At 40.2% G+C, this 18899-nt stretch overlaps 1 protein-coding gene across 1 annotated transcript in view; it reads right to left on the reverse strand.

Annotated features, from left to right (window-relative positions):
- Window positions 1–314: 314 nt before the first annotated feature.
- KCNN2 (potassium calcium-activated channel subfamily N member 2) overlaps window positions 315–18899 on the reverse strand; it is a 467760-nt gene continuing 449175 nt past the window's right edge. Inside the window, exons 9-11 of the mRNA XM_019469623.2 lie at window positions 10057–10184; window positions 3685–3754; window positions 315–923 (exon numbers count right to left, since the gene is read on the reverse strand). Coding sequence (XP_019325168.2) covers window positions 636–923; window positions 3685–3754; window positions 10057–10184 — 486 coding nt within the window. The 3' untranslated portion in view covers window positions 315–635. The remainder of the gene's footprint in view (window positions 924–3684; window positions 3755–10056; window positions 10185–18899) is intronic.

Genomic DNA, 18899 nt, shown 5'->3' on the forward strand with positions numbered 1-18899 from the left:
TCTCCCCCTCTCTCTGCCCCTCCCCCACTTGCATCCTCTCTGTCTCTCTGAAAATACATAAACTTAAAAAAAAAATGAGGCACTGTAAACTCAAAAAGAGTAATAAGCTGGCTGTATCAAATGAAATGTGACTATAATGTTTCATAATGGGGAAAATGTTAGCAAATAAATAGGTTACAGAGTGATGGCAAATCGTCTTCCGACCGGCCATTGGGTGATCAAAGGTATCAACACGTATCAGACAATAACCAGTCATTTTAGCTTGCAAATAATGTGGGAAGTGAACCTTTAGAAATGTCAAGTGACCAAACAGGTATGTGCAGAAATTAACTTTTTTTTTTTTATTATATATCATATAATGTAGTAGTAAAGTTTGAAGTGCATGAATAAAAAGTTAGTGAAATTACAGGAGGAACAATCTATAGAGCGATAATAGGTGCATTCCTTGTGCATCTGAAAGGAAAAGAAAAAAGAGTTTTCACTCATTTTGGCCTAAAACTTAGTGTCAGGTTCCCAGGATTCTGACATCAGAACCCGGATAACGCTGATTAGAACCATAGGGGCTTTACAATAAAAGCTAAAATATTGACCATATGATGGCAAAAAGTCTTAGTTTGTGGTTAACTGATTCTCTTCTAGCTACTCTCTGATGAAGTTGGTGGCGCTGTGGAGGAGGACCGCCGTCTCCTGGACGAGGATCGGGACCGCTCGGCGTTGTAGGTGACATGCTTGTCGTAGTTCTCCATCTGAGCCTCCAGGACATCTCTCTGCTGCTGCCTGATGGTCTGGCTGATGAGCCCAGGGAGGGCGTGGATGCTGCCAATCAAAGTCTCCAGTTTCGTTTCCACGGTAACAATCCTCTTCTCAAAGTCTTCGCTCCGCTCATTTAGGTCGGAAATCATGTCATACATGATGTTCTGGGTCTGCAAAACAGGGCGGACACGGGTAGAGCAACCAGGAACTCAAGGTTTCACAGCACTTGCCCAGGAAGCGAGCTGTCCGCTCTCTTCAACCCTTTGTTGAAGCTGTCTGGTTTCCCTCTAGAGGGCCTCCTGGGTGGCTCATCTGGTTAAGCGTCCCACTCTTGATTTTGGGTCTGATCATGATCTCACTGTTCATGGAATGGAGCCCAAGGTTGGGCTCCGTGCTGCCAGCGAGGAGCCTGCTTAGGATCCCCTCCCTCTCTCTCTCTCTCTCTCTCTCTCTCTCTCTCTCTCTCACCTCCCCGTTTGTGCTTGCTTTCTCTCTCTCGCTCTCAAAATAAATTAAAAAAAAAAATAACAAAATGTGCTCTTAGCTGCTTCACAACCTCTTAATGGTGATAAATGAACCAACTGAATAAGGGAGTTACTGTTCATGATACAGGCACCTCATTTGAGTTTGGCCAGGGAGACAGAGTGCGTTAGCTTTATTTTTTACTACATAGTCTGGAGGCTATGTGAACAACATCCATTCATTCAGAAAATACTGAACCTCTATGGCATGGCAGCCCTAGAGCCGTATTAGTAAGCACAGCACTAAAGAAATACTTTGAAAGAAATAGTGTCTTGCCTCATATATTCCTGAGATGACATTATGCAGTATATATTTATCATATCAATTATATATCTAGTAAAATGTTATATCTTATATTATTTCCAAGTGTTCTGTTTTATCATTTGACCTTACAGTGATGTTAGAGTCTGCCCCATCTTTGTTCAAGGTGTGTCTACTGGAGAGCCACGTTTGTAAATATTAATCGAGAACATCTTTCAGTCTCATATGTGCTACCCACCTTAAATGTATGATATATGTATGCTGTCCTACAGGTAAGCTGTTGAGGATGTCACTATCTTCTATTCATAAGACATCAAATATTCAGGTGCACCTGGGTGGCTTATTCGGTTAAACATCCGACTTTGGCTCAAGCCATGATCTCACAGTTCATGAGTTTGAGCCCTGTGTCGGGCTCTGTGCTGACAGCTCAGAGCCTAGAGCCTGCTTTGAGTTCTGTGTTTCCTCTCTCTGCCCCTCTCCTTCTCATGCTCTGTGTGTGTGTGTCTCTCGCTCTCAAAAGTAAAGAAACATTTTTTTAAAAAGCATCAAATATTCAACATTTACATGTTTATATAGTATGTTATTGATATACATGAAAATGAATATGATTTACTTGTGTTATTTTATGAGACTAGGACAAAGAGGTGTGATTTTCATAGATAATATTGGAAGCTTTATAAAGAACATAGCTGATTTATCGAACAAACAACAAAATGTATTGAGAGAGGCCCCTTTAAAAGCATTTGTTGTTAAGGGGCGCCTGGGTGGCTTGGTCGGTTAAGCATCCGACTTCGGCTCAGGTCATGATCTCACGGTTTGTGAGTTCGAGCCCTGCATCGGGCTCTGTGCTGACAGCTCAGAGCCTGGAGCCTGCTTCAGACTCTGTGTCTCCCTCTCTCTCTCTCTCTGCCACTCCCCTGCTCATGCTCTCTCTCTGTTTCTCAGAAATAAATGTTTAAAAAAAAGTTTTAAAAAGCATTTGTGTTAAAAGGCTAAAAACTTCCGTATATGCTATAATACCTCTTTTGGACCTAGCTCAGGAAAATGGAAGGTCACTGATGACAAATACTCATATTTAAAAAAATATATATCTGTTTAGGGGAGCCTGAGTGGCTCAGTCAGTTAAGTGTCTGACTTCATCTCAGGGCATGATCTCATGGTTTGTGGGTTCAAGCCCCACATCGGGCTCTGTGGGGAGAGCTGAGAGCCTGGAGCCTGCTTCAGATTCTGTGTCTCCCTCTCTCTGCCCCTCCCCTGCTCACTTGCTGTCTCTCCCTTTCTGAAAAATAAATAAAACATTAAAACAAATTAAAAATATTTGTTTAAATGTTTATTTTGAGAAAGAGTGTGAGCGGGGGAGGGGCAGAGGGTGAAAGAGAACACATGTGAGAGAACATCTTAAGCAGGCTCCGTGCTTAGTGTGGAGCCCAACGCAGGACTTGATCCCATGAACCTTGGGATCGTGACCTGAGCTGAAATCAAGGGTCGGATGCTTAACTGACTGAGCCACCCAGACAGCCCTAAATATTCATATTTTTAAAGTGGAATTTACTTGAAAGGGACAACCAAAAATCAACCAGATAAATCTTATAAGTGTGAAAGAGGAATCTGGGAACTATTAATGTCCTTTTAAAAAGTAGTATGATTTTTTAAATAATGAAAAAGAATCATAAATTATGAAAACTGATTCCCTTTTTTTTTAAAAGATGATGTCCATGTTCTTAAAAAACTATTTCACAGTCTTCTGAGTTGACTTAAAAGTAAATAAAAAAACAATAATTTTATCAATGAGTCCTATGGAGCCCTGTAGGTCATGGTCAAACCCAGGATGCAGTTCTCCTCTCAGAGGGAGGAGACTGAAGGACAAATATGAAACCCAATGGTATTGTCTCATATTCCATGTACATTTTCCACGGTACTTTCAAGTCACTGTAAGTAGGAAGGCTTTTAGAATGGGGTTTGAATAATTTATATAGGGAAAGAGCATGTGAAGAGAAATCTTTTAAGGTGGACCATCATGTTAGGGCTAATTGTTGGTTTGATGTGCAACACAAAGTTGGGGTATCCTCCTCCCAGTGCATTATCAGTCACTGTGCAGGGCTTCATTCCAACACACCTCACCATGAAGGCTGAGACCCCCATGCTTACCTTTGCTAGGTCCACCAAGGTGTTGGCTTGGTCATTCAGTTTCCTCTGCTCCATTTTTACACTTCTTAATCTAAAAGACAGAATCTCAAGTCAGAAGGGTTCCTTCCTGTCTACTGCTGTCATAACGCCTTCCAAAGAGCATGCATAAAATCGACAAGAGCAAATAACTGCATGGATAATGCCTTGAACATTTGGGGGTCAAGTTCAAACTGGTTATGTATCTGGAACAATGAGAAGCATGCTTCCCCAACACCGCAAAAAGGAAAGGAGAGAGAGAGAGAGGAGAGTAAGAGATGAGGTGTCCTTAGGACAACTATTTACCAGGGAGTTAAAAGTTGAATCGGGAGAGAGGCTCATAAGGACTTAACCATATGAGAAAAGCCAAAACATTCCTTAAAATCCCAGTATCATTTCAAATAGACATAGGAAGAAATAGGCAAAGCGACTAGACTTTCATCAATGTTGGAGCAGTGAGCACCTTCCTATGCCTACATGACTAGATACACAGGATAGCCCTGTTCAGTTTGAGATGGATTGGGTTAGGTATTTGAACCTGATGAAAACACAGTGATAAGTGAGATTCTTAGTAGCAAAAATAAGACTTTTATTCAACCAGCAGCAAGAGAACCCAAAACACATAAGTCTCTTATTCTTCATTGTGTTTTGCTCGACTTTTATCTTAAACTGCCATCGAATTTGAAAGGAAGCCAGGCCATTTCCTTGGGAGAATTTCCCTTAATTTTTTTCTTGTAGATTAAAAGTCAGCGGACAATTAAAATGTCTGACAGATGGGGTTTCTGGTTGTAAACTTACTTTTAGATGCTTTTAAATATCAGTGCATATATCTGATTGACAGTCAAAACACTGCTGTTAAAAAAAAAATCTTTCTTAAGGATGACTTTTACTAGTCCTTACTTTATTTACTATAATATTTTTGAAAACATATTTATTGGGTGCTTACTCCCTACCAAGAAATTAAGATTTTCCAACGGGAGAAAAGGGGTTGTTTGTTCTTCAAGCCAACAATCCGAGCCATGCTCCAAATGAGAAGCACATTTCTCTTGGGTACTTAGTTTAAAAACAAAAAACAAAAAACAAAATCCATGCTAACCTTATTACCTGTAAATGACATGTCATTTACAGAGTATAGTGTCGATGTTGGAGAGAGTAATCTTTATAATTTCCCAATTTCAACGAAAGGTAGTTACAAAAAAAAAAAAAGGATCAAAAATTCACAGGGCAAGATTTTACTGCCAGGGAGATTTTTACAACAAATGTTCAGTAGTGCGCAGTGATTTTGTTTTGAAACTACGCTATGCAATATGTCACCAAGTCTGCTTGACAGTGAAGACAGACTTCCTTCTGCCAGTATGGGTTTAACTGACACCTGCCTATAACATGATATTTAACAATGTAAAACAGCTTAAGGTTATCACTTGCCGTTGCGAGTCTGTGTTTCCCTATTAGAATGCTTGGAACTAAGTTAATTGGCTCTTTTCTACACTATTATAGAGATGGACTCGGTGTAAGTGTAAAAGGAATTTACAAACAGGTATTCGAATCTAACATGTTGTTGAGATAGGCTTCTCTAAGTACTCACAAGGATTACAATTCTTGATGTACACCTTTTAAAAACAAGTCCCCTTCCACCCCTCTCCCCCCTGCAAAAAACAAAAAACAACCCTTTAAACATGTGTGAGGTCATTCTACAGAAATGTACTAGAGAGAACAACAGTGTCAGATGTGGACTCCCTTCTCCCTGGCCCTATTTGACCTTCAGTTTCTTAATGTATGAAATGAAGTGGGTTAGGATAGGATGGGATTTCTAAAGTGCTGCATTTGTACCGACAGAGGTGTTCGAGGTGGCTATGTGATACTCAAACCAGAAGACATTAAATACTAAACCAGATGGAGAGACAGTTACTCCCTTTTATCCTCTTCCAATTCTTGATTATTACAAGAAAAATGTCTCAGGCTGGTCCTCTCCTGTTTTTATCTCCCAACACCTGCTCTTCTCTCCTTTTTGAAAAGAGAGCAGGATTTCAGCTGAGTGCTTCCTGCATGCAGCAGTTCCGTGGCTAGAATTCAACGCCAGTGTTTCAAATGTTGGTGGATGCGACCTCTCCCTCTCTTTGCTGGGAGCAGGAGCGGCTTTTTGTTTTTGTTTCATTTTTGTTTTTGTTGTGTTAGCCATTTTGTGATAATGATTTACACCAAGCTTTATTTTCAAATTCAAGGAATGGGACCCTTAGCACATGAATGACTCAAGTCTGGGGAACCAGATCAGAAGCCTCCAACCACTTGGGAGTGCAGGCAAGGCCCTGAGGTTGGCAAGCCCAGTGAAAGGGCCAGTGGGTGTCCCTTAGCTGAGGTGGGTACTCTGCTCTTGAATTACCATATATTATGTTTCTGACAGTAGAATTTTGCCCAGTTGTTTTTTTTTTTTCCACTAATCTGGAAAGCTGACATAGGGTAGCCCCCTATTGAATCAGAATCCCTTTAAGTTCCTTGAACTTAAATCATCTTGCCTTGCTGTTCCTGAGACTGTACCCTAGAACTGGTAGAAAAAGCCTACTTAAAGCTGCAGCTGCCAGAATAAAAGGTAACATGCATGTGTATTTTACTTTCTCCCCCCCACCCCGCCCCCGCAAAAAAAAGAAGAATAAGGAACGTATGTTGACTTCTTCCTTGTGAACTTCACTTATCACAGGAAAGTATCATGATTTTGGATCACATTTCCATAGCAGCAATCAGACTACTGAAATTCACAAATAAAGGACCCGCTTGGATGCATGCAGCCGGTAGAAAATTCTGCAAATGTCGAGAGGAGCGGCTCACACAACTTACTTCCGAGCTCTATTTTCATTTTGTTGAAATAAAAAGACAAAACAAAAGAAAAGAAAACTGTAAAATATTCCAGAACAGAGTAACACAGTGTGGTGTTCAGTTGTGCACAGGGGGCTCGATTCATTAGCTGAGAGATCCTGTTAAGGCTCTGTAGGATCTTGGCATGGTGATCAAAGAAAAACACGGTTCGCTTATGGTATCATCCTTCATTGCTGAGACTCCCCCCTCCGTCCCGCCCCTGAAATACAGCGCTTCCTCCAGAACGAGGTTCAGAAGGAAGACCCTCTAGGAAGTCATCACGGCCTCTTTGATACACGATGTCCAAGTAAACTGTAGGAACCGTTTTGACCTAATATGAATGTCATGGGGTTAAAAGGACAGTGTTCTACATAGTAGGATGATTATAATGTTGGTGGTTTTTTTGGACGGCGTCCATCTCTTCCGAGTTGGGGCTTCTTAGAAGCCTGGTTTTCTGACAGGTGGGTCATCCGAAACTCAGTGTTAGAGAAATTATGTGTATTGAATTTCTCGGCTCTGAGACAAGTTCATGTCGACTGCTGAGTCTACGGTTGAGATAGAAGAGTGATGAGCTTTAAGGTTAAAGTTGATACCAGAAAAAGTATTCAAAGGTATTTAGGAACAGAATGCTTCAAGGCATTGAGTGATGATCTAAAAAGACAGATCCGTTAGTGAAACAGAGGACACAAGCCTGGAGAAGCAGGCATCCACCAGAGACGAGGGAGGCCATGTGTCAGGGAGAGAGGCTGTGAAGTTTGGAAAAGAGGGGAGTCCAGACAGAGCTCTGGAAAAGCTCTCAGGTCAAATGGGAGGATGGGAGAGGCCAGGGAGAGAGCTCTATCAAATGAGTTTGTAACTTCTCCCTCAAGCAGCAAGGTCTAATTTCACCCGATGCCATTTCACCGAGGCTGATGGTCTCACTGTGTCTGAATGGGAGGCAATGGGAGCCTTGCCCTTAAGAATCGAGCCCTGTGTGCTTTCCTGTATCACTAACTTAAAATGAGAGATTATGCACGATTAGAATCATCTAGCCAAACCCAGCCCATATAAATTTCCAATTGTATTTTTTTTTACAAAGTACCCCTCCCACCTCAAAGGAAATCTAACCCCAAGACTATATCATAAAAACAATTTAGAACATTTGAGCTGCTTGAAGCTCATCTACTTTAGAAGTTCATGTTGCTGACGAAGAAACAGACTGAGAAATGCCAAAGAAGCAGAAGAATTCATGAGGGGTTTCCTCTGTTACTCTATCCTGAAGCAGCATTGGGAAGACCCACATAAGCTGTACCTTGAAACTCTTAAAATCGGGTCAGGCCACCTTCCAGCAATCTAACAATTGCTTAGGGACAATGTGTCAACTTTGCTTCCCCAAATATTTTTTCCTAGCATACTATAAAAATTTTCAAACCTAGAGCAAACTTGAAAAAAAACTTACAGCACCCATCCCTAAGCTGTCTGTCCCCTGAGGTTTCAGCATGAATGCATTTCACAATAAAAATATAAATGTATAAATACCCACCATTCACATGTGGCTACAAAATTACTACAGGAACTACCAAAGCATTTTTTCCCAGTGTTTTTGTTAGATGTAAAAACTCACCAATGGCATCAAAGGCCAATTTCATTTCATTATCTATTTAATAGGTACATCATTCTGATAGAAAGGGTTATAAATACGATCCCAGAGGACATGGGGTATGTGGCTGCTTGACCCATAGACTGACTGCACCTGCCCACACCAACAAAGGTAAGTTTTCGTTTTAATATACTTGAGCGGTATAGGTTAGTGGCAAAACATTGAAAGTACAAAGAATGCTTTCCCAGTATATACACATTATACCGTGTATACTTCTTCTACGAATGTTAGGTTCCTATATGCTATGGTTGTGGGTGTGTAGGAATGCCCTCTGTGCCAGGAGGGCTATGTCTGGTGACCCCGGAGGGAGAGGCCTGTCCTCAGAAGTGAAGGCCCAGCATCCCTTAGGGGACTCACTCTCTGAGATCTAAACTTGAAGGAATAAAGATGTGGAGGCTCCACAGGGTGGGTATTTGGTTATAAAGGTGGCCATGAGCTTCAGCAAAGCAGCTCCCTATGCGAGCCAGATCTATGTGTTCCTCTGTGTTTCGCTTTTATAATTTCCCACACTTTGAAAGAGTGTTACCTTAAGATTCTAGCCTTTCCTTACAAGGGACAGAAAGCACAGTTGTGGGCCCAGTGTGAAGTCACAGAACTAAAGGTGAAATGATGTCACTTTGGTGCTGGTAGTGGCAAGATCATGACTGAATAGCTCTGAGTGCATGCAGAATCCATGCAGAATCTCCCTCTCTTGTAGATCTCAGGGTGCCTGGATTTGATTCTCATTAAGGCAGGCAGCAATTTCTAGACGCAGTCCACATTTCCAGCGATAGTGATTCAAAAAACATAGTCAGAGGGAGAGGTCAAAGGGTAGCATTTGAATGCTTAGTGATTTCCCATAGAATGTGAAGTGTGATACAGTACCTATGAACTACCTAAATATACAAAATAAAAACTCCAGCTTCAGAGCTTTTCCGGTCTGCTGTGCTAGGCAGCTCTGAGAAGACCCACCTTGCTGTGTAATCCAGACACCTAGTGTTTACCCACCTTTCTGTGATTGCCCTGGTAGGCTGCATGAGAAAAGCCACATTTCTGACCCATGCATGTGACTGAGCTGCTCTTCCCCATACAGAAATGCCACTGAGTTAAGAGCAAGGCTGCACAGCCTCGAGACTGATGCCCACATGAATGTACTTACGGTAAGGATGCTGCCAGCCTGGGGGAGAAAGAGCTGGTGGCTTTCAAGTCATTATTGATACTTACTACATAGACATTTGTCTTTTCAAAGTCTATGATAGTTATGTATAGCATAGAAACAAAATAACATGAAAGAACTTAAGCATATTGAATAATGGTGGCCTCCATAAGGTCAGACTCATTGTAAAAGGCACTATAAAATCTATAAGGAACATACAGCAAATAGAAAATCCCCTACGTCCTGAGTAAAGACTAGTTTAAAAATGCAAGTATGAAATCAAGTGTAGGTACTGCCTTCATAGAAAGATGCTGGCAGCCTGTTTAAAAAAAAACCCAGAGCGATCATAAAGTATTAAATGTTTTTCAAGATTTTGCAGTCAATACAAACGAAACATCTGAGGGCAAGCCATACGAATAAATAAGTTATATTAAGATATACAATTGCAACTGAAAATAAGGTTTCTAAAGAGAGAAACTGAGAAGACATTTTAATTAATATATTAAATGACTCTGCTCCCAATAACGGATGATTTTGAGTCCAAAAAAGAACTGACAATTTTCTCAGCATTTCATTTATGGAATTATTAAATTGCCAAATAATGTCTTCTGGGAACACACATGACAGTGTTTTCTTTTTTCCCCCTCTCACAAAAGAAGAATAACTAAGTATGGGAAATTAAGACCCAGAGTTACAAAAAGCAGGATGACAATGAATGAAAAATGGTACTTACTGATGAATAGCTTGCAAGAATTTTCGTTGATGTTTTCTTACTTTTGCATGATCTATCTTTTTTACTAGCTTTGTATTTTTGTAAATTAGCCATGTTTCCCTGAGTACATTGGCAGCTGCGTTTTTCACCTGTTAAGAAAACAAACAAAGCAGTTGATAAATTCCCAGAGCAGAATCCTTTTAAAACATGGCCAGGGGTCCTATTCTTTTTTTTTTTAATATTTTTTTTAAGTTTTTATTTATTTTTGAGACAGAGAGAGACAGAGCATGAGCAGGGGAGGGGCAGAGAGAGAGGGAGACACAGAATCTGAAGCAAGCTCCAGGCTCTGAGCTGTCAGCACAGAGCCTGATGCGGGGCTTGAACTCACAGACTGTGAGATCATGACCTGAGCTGAAGTCGGATGCTTAACCGACTGAGTCCCCCAGGCGCTCCCCAGGAGTCCTATTCTTAATCCCAAAGATCACGGTAAGTTCTAGCTCTGTTTACTATTTCTCAAAAGAGTATTTTTGTTGAATCTGTGCCTTTTAAAAAGTACCTCTATCTGTCTGGGCACAACATTTAGGTTGAAATATTAGGGAGGTACCGATCTCTTTCTGGGCTAACTTCTACCCATCAGGAACATTTTCATCTAACCAGTTCTTTTAAAAAGCAAGAGGTGGTTGTAACCTGTCTGGCAACATTGCAGGGCGGGGTCAGGGGGAGGTTGGAAGAGGTGCTGAATTCTGCACCTTGTATTCCATTTGTTTTCCCCATGTTCTTCATTTCCCTGGAGAGAGGCAAAATGCCAGAAGGCCAAGGTGAATCTTGTCTTTTGCAAGCTTGCTTGGCATTTTTGGCTGTGAACTACAGGAAGGGCATGTTTCCACTGCTCAGTGTCCAAGCAGACCTATTCTTCTGCCCTTTCCGAGTGACTCAGCAAACTGTTAGCATGCTTTAATGAGCTGACAGTCTATGTTGTCATGATTTTGTGGGTTAATTTGAGTACACTGCATTTCAAATGGATGGGACAAACCTAAATGATACAAGTGTTCTAATGACACGGCTGAGACCTACTGTGGTTGATGGAAGGTATGAATACTTCCTAGTAATATTCAAGCACTTGCTTTTGTGATTAGCTCTTCATCAATTTCTGGACATTGATAAAGGCCCAGCCACGGACAAGTTCGTCCTTCCTTGCTCACACTACAGGTTCTGATGACCCAGAGCTTCCCCTTAAGCTTGTTGTTAATAACTTACTCTAAGAAATTGATCCATTGAATTCTTTTGAGTGATGGATAAAGGCTGTTTCACAAAGAGCAGGCTGCTGGGGGGTTGGGTGGAGGAAGACCACTTTTTAAGAAAGGCACTGTGGTAGGGAAGAGAGAGCCACGAACTAGACTTGAGAAAGGGTTCTAAGTTCTTGACTTTGGACTAACCAAGTGAAGTCAAGGGGATGAGCTAACCCTTGCAGGACTTTAGTTTTCTCTTCCCTACATGAGAAGAGTAGAGAGAATTATCACTCAAGTCTGTTTCAGGCCTTAGATTTTCAATAAGGAAGAGTCTTAAAATTACATGACAACTATGATCCCAAGAAGGTATCTGTATTTTTTGACTTTGAGCACTGAAAGCATCAGGTTTGGTAGCTGACGGTGAATCTTTTTCACGCTGCTGAAAAGGTTTCTTTTTGAGGGAAATTGCTAGAACCCATTTGAAGAAAATGACGCTCTCCTAAAACTGCTTTTAACGCTGACTTTGGTCTATAATGCACTTTCTCTGGATATTCATCAGAGCCTGCACAGAGAGCATGCATTCTGAAACCAGTGGAAAAATGAAATGTCAGGTGCTGAGCACCAGCAGAGCATCTGAGAAACAGCACCACTATCCGCAGTGAAGTTCAAAGGTGTTCCAGTTAAATTCCTTGCTCTTCATTCTCACATAAACACATTTCTCTCTTTACAGGGGTAAGGAATGCTTTTCCATTTGGTCCTCATGTTCTTTTCAGAGGTAAGGATGCTATATAAGTGGCTAAGGGTTGAGGACATTGCTTTTATTTTTTATTTATTTTTCTAATGAAAGTTTGTTTGTTTGTTTGTTTGTTGAGAGAGAGAGAGAGAGACAGGGAATCCCAAGCAGGTTCTATACTGTCAGTACAGAGCCCAACACAGGGCTCATACTCACAAACCGTGAGATCATGACCTGAGCTGAAATCAAGATTGGAGCACTCAACTGACTTGAGCCCCCCAGGTACCCTGAGGACCTTGCTTTTAAAGGGAGAGGGGTGGGAAGTTACTGGCCAACACTGACTGGGGTTGGAATAGGGTCCTTCCACACTAGAAAGCAGAAGGGCCACTTAAGCGAGGTCTCAGCTCTCTGAACAGCTTTACCACCTGGAAGAAGGTAAGGGGGCTGGGTGGCCCCCCCTCCCTGATATTATCAGCTCAAGACACAGAGGAGGAAGCTAGAAAACTTGGTAAAAACAGGTGGGACCATAACACAGCAGTTGAACATAGTAATGTTTGCAAGAGAACAAAACAATTGATTTCACTTTGGATTCCCATCCACACACAGCAAACGCCAAATGACCCAAGTCCTTAAATCTTGAACAAGGCGATTCATTGCTTGTCATCGGTGTATTTTATATGATTGTTTTTCCTCTTTGGGATGGCAGGGGAATGGCTGAAGGGGAGTAGGGAACCTCATTCTGAATTCATGGGGGTGAGTGAAACCCCCAAGTTCTTTGTTGCAGGGTTCACATGCACAAAATGCTCATTGTAGTTGACAGGCTAAAAATGAACATGATTCCTCGTCTGAAAATGAAATCCCTACAGCTGCTTTTAAAAACTGTGAAACACAGGCATTTATGTTGAAACATTTCCCTTTCTAACTCTCTAATAGGTGGTGAAACCCAGGAAGAAAACTCTGGAAGCATCCCATCTGCTGCTTTTTCAAAGTAGCGGTCACAAGACATGTGTCCAAAAGTAGAAATATGTGCTCTCTGCTTACTGGTCACATGTGTCTGGAATATGTTTTTCTGGTCTGTCTTTGGGTTGGAAGGGACAGGGTGGAAAGCACTTCAGTGTTTCACAAGCTCAAACAATGGGGAACTGTTACATGACCATGACAGAAAACTTATAGGGGAAACTGGAGAAGAAAAGTTGACTTGGAGGGAAAGTTTCCTCTGCTTATGTACTTAAGAATGCTGCCGTGACATCTAACAGTGTAAACCTAGAGCTCTGTCCTGCCCTTCAAGGGCATTTATAGACTCTCAGAGGACAGGGGAATATCACTAACCTTTGTGTCTCCCTAGCTCAGGGCTTCGGACATAGGTGGCGCTAAGTATTTGGTACCATAGTGTATACATTGTATCATAAGAACTCCTTTTTTTTTTTAGTGTTTTTATTATTTATTTTTGAGAGAGAGAGAGAGAGTGCATGAGCAGGGGAGGGCAGAGGGAGACACAGAATCTGAAGCAGGCCCCATGCTCTGAGCTGTCAGCACAGAACCTGATGCAGAGTTTGAACCCATGTACCATGAGATCATAACCTGAGTTGAAGGCAATCACTCAACCGACTGAGCCACCCCAGGCACCCTGCATCATAAATTCTAATCATGAGCCACAGATACATATTTATTGACCACAGGACCTTCTTTTTAAAAAAAAATTTTTAATGTTTATTTATTTTTGAGAGACATCATGAGCAGGGGAGGGGCAGGGAGAGAGGGGGAGACACAGAATCTGAAATAGGCTCCAGGCTCTGAGCTGTCAGCACAGAGCCTGATGCAGGGCTTGAACTCACAGATCGTGAGATTATGACCTGAGCCAAAGTCAGACGCCCAATCGACTGAGCTACCCGTGTGCCCCGACCAAAGGACCCTCTTGATAAGAAGGGTATACAGGTTACAGAAGAGACGTAAGATGTAACTACGTCTTCCCTAATTTCCATTTACTAATTCAACAAATTTATGAAGTGTCTACCATATGCTAGAGCCCATGATGGTTGTTATGGGGGATCACAGATCTAGCCCTCAAAAATTAGTAGCTGTAGTGATTCTTGTGCCAGTTAATGAGCCAACAACTCTGTGCAATACTTTTCTAATGTCAAGAAACAAGGAGAGTGAGGGGAAGGTTCTTTCTTAGCAGGAAACTTCTCCCCTCCCATCATCCCTTCCTCCACAGCCAGGGAAAAAAAGGAAAACATGAACATTTGCTCTGCCTGACTCATGCTCCATTGCAATTAAAATCTTTCATCAGAAACATTTTGAAAGGCATAATAATAATCAGTTATGTTGAGAAAACAAAAGCCCTAAAAGCAATAATACTATTAAAGATAACAGTACTTACCCAGATGCCTTAAAACCACCTTTGCAGTTAAAAAAGTCATGAAATGTTCTATCGCTGACGTTTACAGGTAATGATGAAATATTAAAGCCAGAGGTCGTAAGGTAAAATATATTTTTAAGTGTAATAATACTTGATAAACCACAAAAGCACTTAAAAGCTGACTGACTTTTCACTGAAACTTTGCCTTGCTCAAACCTATACAGATACACATTAGAGCACTGTTTTAAAGAGTACTTTGTTTATAGTTTTCCTTTGCTTTTGACTCTCCTGATTGTTATTTAATTGATTTTTTTGTTTGTTTGTTTGGTCCAGTTTCCCCTTGCCTCTCCCTTCAGAGACTTATTTTGGTGCAATGCTTCCATTCTTATCAGATTAAGAGAAGGGACATAACCTCTGACTTAAAAAGCAAGAGTTTTCCACCTCTCGTTCTTGTAACTGTGGTAAAATGGGTAAAATGTTGCTTCACAGGCTGTGGGCGATGCCTCCAGGCTGCCGGGGACAAACACAGACAACACTTCTAAACCTGGACACTAGGACCACATGCTGCCCAGGCCCTCTTGAGAGCAGATACCTGGGGCTGGGTGAGTGCTATAGCTTTGGAACAGGGCAAGGTCAAGCGATCCAGTCACTTTGCTTTCTCACCCACGGGGCTGTGTCTCCAAGCACCATGTAAAAGCTCCAGAGACTCAATCCTCCAGAATTTCTGTTCGCTTGTTAAGAGATACGTAGGACAAAAAATTATATAACTGCATAATGGTGTTCTTATTATGGATCTTATTGAGAATTCTTAACAGGATTGGAAACACCCACAGTGGACATTAATATGTATAATTATCCTTTGTGGTACATCTAGCTACTTTAAAAATTACGTCTGGGCTCTCAGAATTGCTTGTTTTCAAGTTTCCTTCCAAAATGAAAGTGTGCAGAGGGCCAAACTCCAGGATTTCTTCTTGGTTCAGATGCAACTGAGGAGTAATAACATTTCCAAAAGATATAGCACAGTATCTATGCTATAGTATCTCTGGAAGGGTGATAAATTGCAAATCTATTAAGTTGCTGGTCCCATCTTACTAAAAGCCCAGTGACAGGTTATTGTCCTTAGGCTAATGATTTCATTTTGAAATCATTAGATTATTCTGGGTACGTGGCCACTTTTGAATTGTAGAGTGGCATGTTAAACTTTTGGAATTGCATAGAACAATCTCCCTTAATAGACTGTGCAAGGCATAATGTGCTGTACTTTCACACATGGTATTTCATGTGGCTGATGTTGTCCAACAGAGAAACGATTTCTATGTGAAATTGTTCCTCTGAAAACTTGTGCACAGTGAATAATTTTTCATGGAAACTGTTCAGTTCAGTTACGAAACACAATGGGAGGCTTGGAAAGTTACATTTCTTCTCAGAAGCATAATCAATCGTTTAACACTCACTGCTTTTTTTTTTTTTTTTTACAGTCATGTTCAGATTTCAGAATGTCTATCATCATTACCTCTGTTGACCATGAGAAAAAAAGGATTTCTTCTGCCGCACTGCTTCAGGGGATAGTGGTAGTTTTCTCCAGCGGTAAGGAGCACCCTTGACCTTGTATTTTTAAGCTTCGTCTTGGTAACTATGTATGGTGTTTAGGTGCTTGTTTACTCTATTCTCTCTTATGTCCCAGAATCATTCGTGAATGATCATTCAGATTTTAGAACTCTTTTGAAATTGTAGTTGACATACAACATGACGTTAGTTGCATGTGTACAACATAGTGACTTGACAGTTCTACCTGTTACAACATGCTCAGCCTAAGTACAGTTACATCTTTACATCACTGTACAAAGTTGTTCCAAGAATACGGAATCTACTCCTGATGCTGTACTGTTCCTCCCTGTGACTTGTTTATTTTATAACTGGAAGTTGGTATGTCTTAATCCCCTTCAACTGTTTTGCCCATCCCATACCCCACACCTCTCTGGCAACCATCAGTTGGTTCTGGGTATTTAAAAGCTTGGTTTTTTTAGTCTGTGTCTTTTTTTCTTTTTTTTTTTACTTTGTTTACTCATTTGTTTCTTAACTTCCACATATGAGTGAAATCATATGGAATATGTATTTGTCTGACTTATTTCACTTAGCATTATACTCTCTGGCTTCATCCATATCGTTGCAAACGGCAACATTTCACTCTTTTTATGGTTGAGTAATATTCCATTGTGTATATCTGTATTGCATCTTCTTTATCCATTCATCCATTGATTGAAACTTACATTGCTTCCATATCTTAACTATTTTAAATAATGCAATAAATATAAGGGTTTATATACCCTTTCTAATTAGTGTTTTACTCTTCAATACCCAGAGCTGGGTTGTATAGTATTTCTATTTTTAATTTTTTTTTTTTTTTAGGAATGACTATATTGTTTTTCATAGTGGCTGCACCAGTTTACATTCCCACCAACAGTGCACAAGGGTTCCCTTTTCTCCACATCTTTGCCAACACTTGTTATATATTGTCTTTCTGATACTGTTTTGATTTGGATTTCCCTAATGATGCAGAATGTTGAGCATCTTTTCAAGTGCCTGTTGGTTATCTGTATGTCTTCTTTGGAAAATTTCTGTTCAGGTTCTCGATCCATTTTTTTAAAAATGCTTATTTATTTTGAGAGAGAGAGAGAGCAGAGAGAGTGCATGTGCATGAGTAAGGGGGGGGGGCAGGGTGGGGGAGAGATTCCCAAGCAGACTCTGCACTATCAGTGCAGAGGCCAATGTGGGACTTGAACTCACAAACTGTGAGATCATGACCTAAGCCAAAATTAAGAGTCGGATGCTTAACTGACTGAGCCACCCAGACACCCCTCTCTATCCATTTTTTAATTGGGTTATTTGTTCTTTTTGATGTTGAGTTGTAGGAGTTCTTTAAATATCTTGAATATTAACCCGGTATTGATATATCTATCATTTGCAAATGTATTCTCCCATTCAGTAAGTAGATTGCCTTTTTATTTTGTTGGTGGATGATCCTTTTAATGTATTGTTGAATGTGGTTTGCTCATATTTTGCTGAGGATTTTTATATCTATGTTCATCAGGAATATTGGTCTGTAGTTTTCTATTTTTTGTAGTGTCTTTAGTTTTGGAATCAGGGTAGTGATGGCCTCGTAGAATGAATGTGGAAGCATTCTTTCATCTTCTAACTTTTTGGGATAGTGTGAGAAGGAGAAGTGTTAGCTCTTCTTTAAATGTTTGGTAGAATTCACCTGTGAAGCCATTTGGTCTTGGACATTTGTTGGCAGTTTATTATTAGTAGTAGTTGGCATGGGTTTGGTATGGGATGAGTTTTATTACTAGGAATTGGTGTGTTCAGATTTTCTACTTTCTGATTCAGTCTTGGAAGACGGTATGTTTCTAAGAATTTATCCATTTCTTCTAGATTGTCCAATTTGTTGGCATATAATTTTTTGTAGTAGTCTCTCATAATCCTTTTCATTTCTGTGGTGTTAATTATTTCTCCTCTTTCATTTCTGATTTTATATACTTGAGTCCTTGCTCTTTTTTATTTTCATGAAGACTCTGGCTAAAAGCTTATCAATTTTCTTTACCTTTTCAGTGAGTCAGCTCTTAGTTTCATTGATCCTTTCTATTCTTTTTTAGTCTCTATTTATTTTGGCTCTGATTTTTATTATTTCTTTCCCTCTACTAACTTTGGGCATAATTTATTCTTTTTTCTAGTTTATTTAAATGTAAGTTTCAATTATGTATTTATTATTTTTCTTGTTTCTTGAAGTAGACCTGTATTGTTATGAATTGCCCTCTAAGAAATGCTTTTGCTGCATCCCTAATGCTTTGGACTGTTGTATTTCCATTGTCATTTGTCTAAAGGTATTTTTTTTTTAATTTCCCCTTTGATTTCTTCATAGATCCACTGGTTATTTAGCAGCATGTTGTATAGCCTCCATGTATTTTTTCCAGCTTTTTTCTTGTAACTGATTTCTAGTTTCATAGTCTTGTGGCTGGAAAAGGTGCTTGATATGATTTCAATCTTCTTAAATTTATTGAGACTTGTTTTGTGGCCTAATATGTGATCTTTCCTGGAGAACGTTCCATACACACTTGAGAAGAACATGTATTCTTGCTGTTTTGGGATAGAATGTTCTGAATATACCTGTTAAGTCCATCTGGTCTAATGTGTGTTCAAAGCCACTGTTTCCTGGTTGATTCTGTTTGGAATGATCTATCCATTGATGTAAGTGAAGTGTTAAAGTCTCCTACTATTATTGTATTACAGTCAATTTTTCTTTTTTTGTCTGTTAATATTTGCTTATGTATTTAGGTTGGGTATATAGATATTTACAATTGTTATATCCTGACTGTTGGCCTGATCCCTTTATCATTATGTAGCACCTTTCTTGGTCTCTGGTTACAATCTTGGTTTAAAGTCTATTTTGCCTGAGAGAAGTATTGCTACTCCAGATTTTTTTCACCTTCCATTGGCGTAGAATATCTTTTTCTATTCCTTCACTCTCAGTTTGTATGTGTCCCTG

This window comes from Panthera pardus, unplaced genomic scaffold (assembly GCF_024362965.1).
Source record: "Panthera pardus isolate Hobbes unplaced genomic scaffold, ASM2436296v1 HiC_scaffold_2, whole genome shotgun sequence".
Classification (NCBI taxonomy): Eukaryota; Metazoa; Chordata; class Mammalia; order Carnivora; family Felidae; genus Panthera; species Panthera pardus.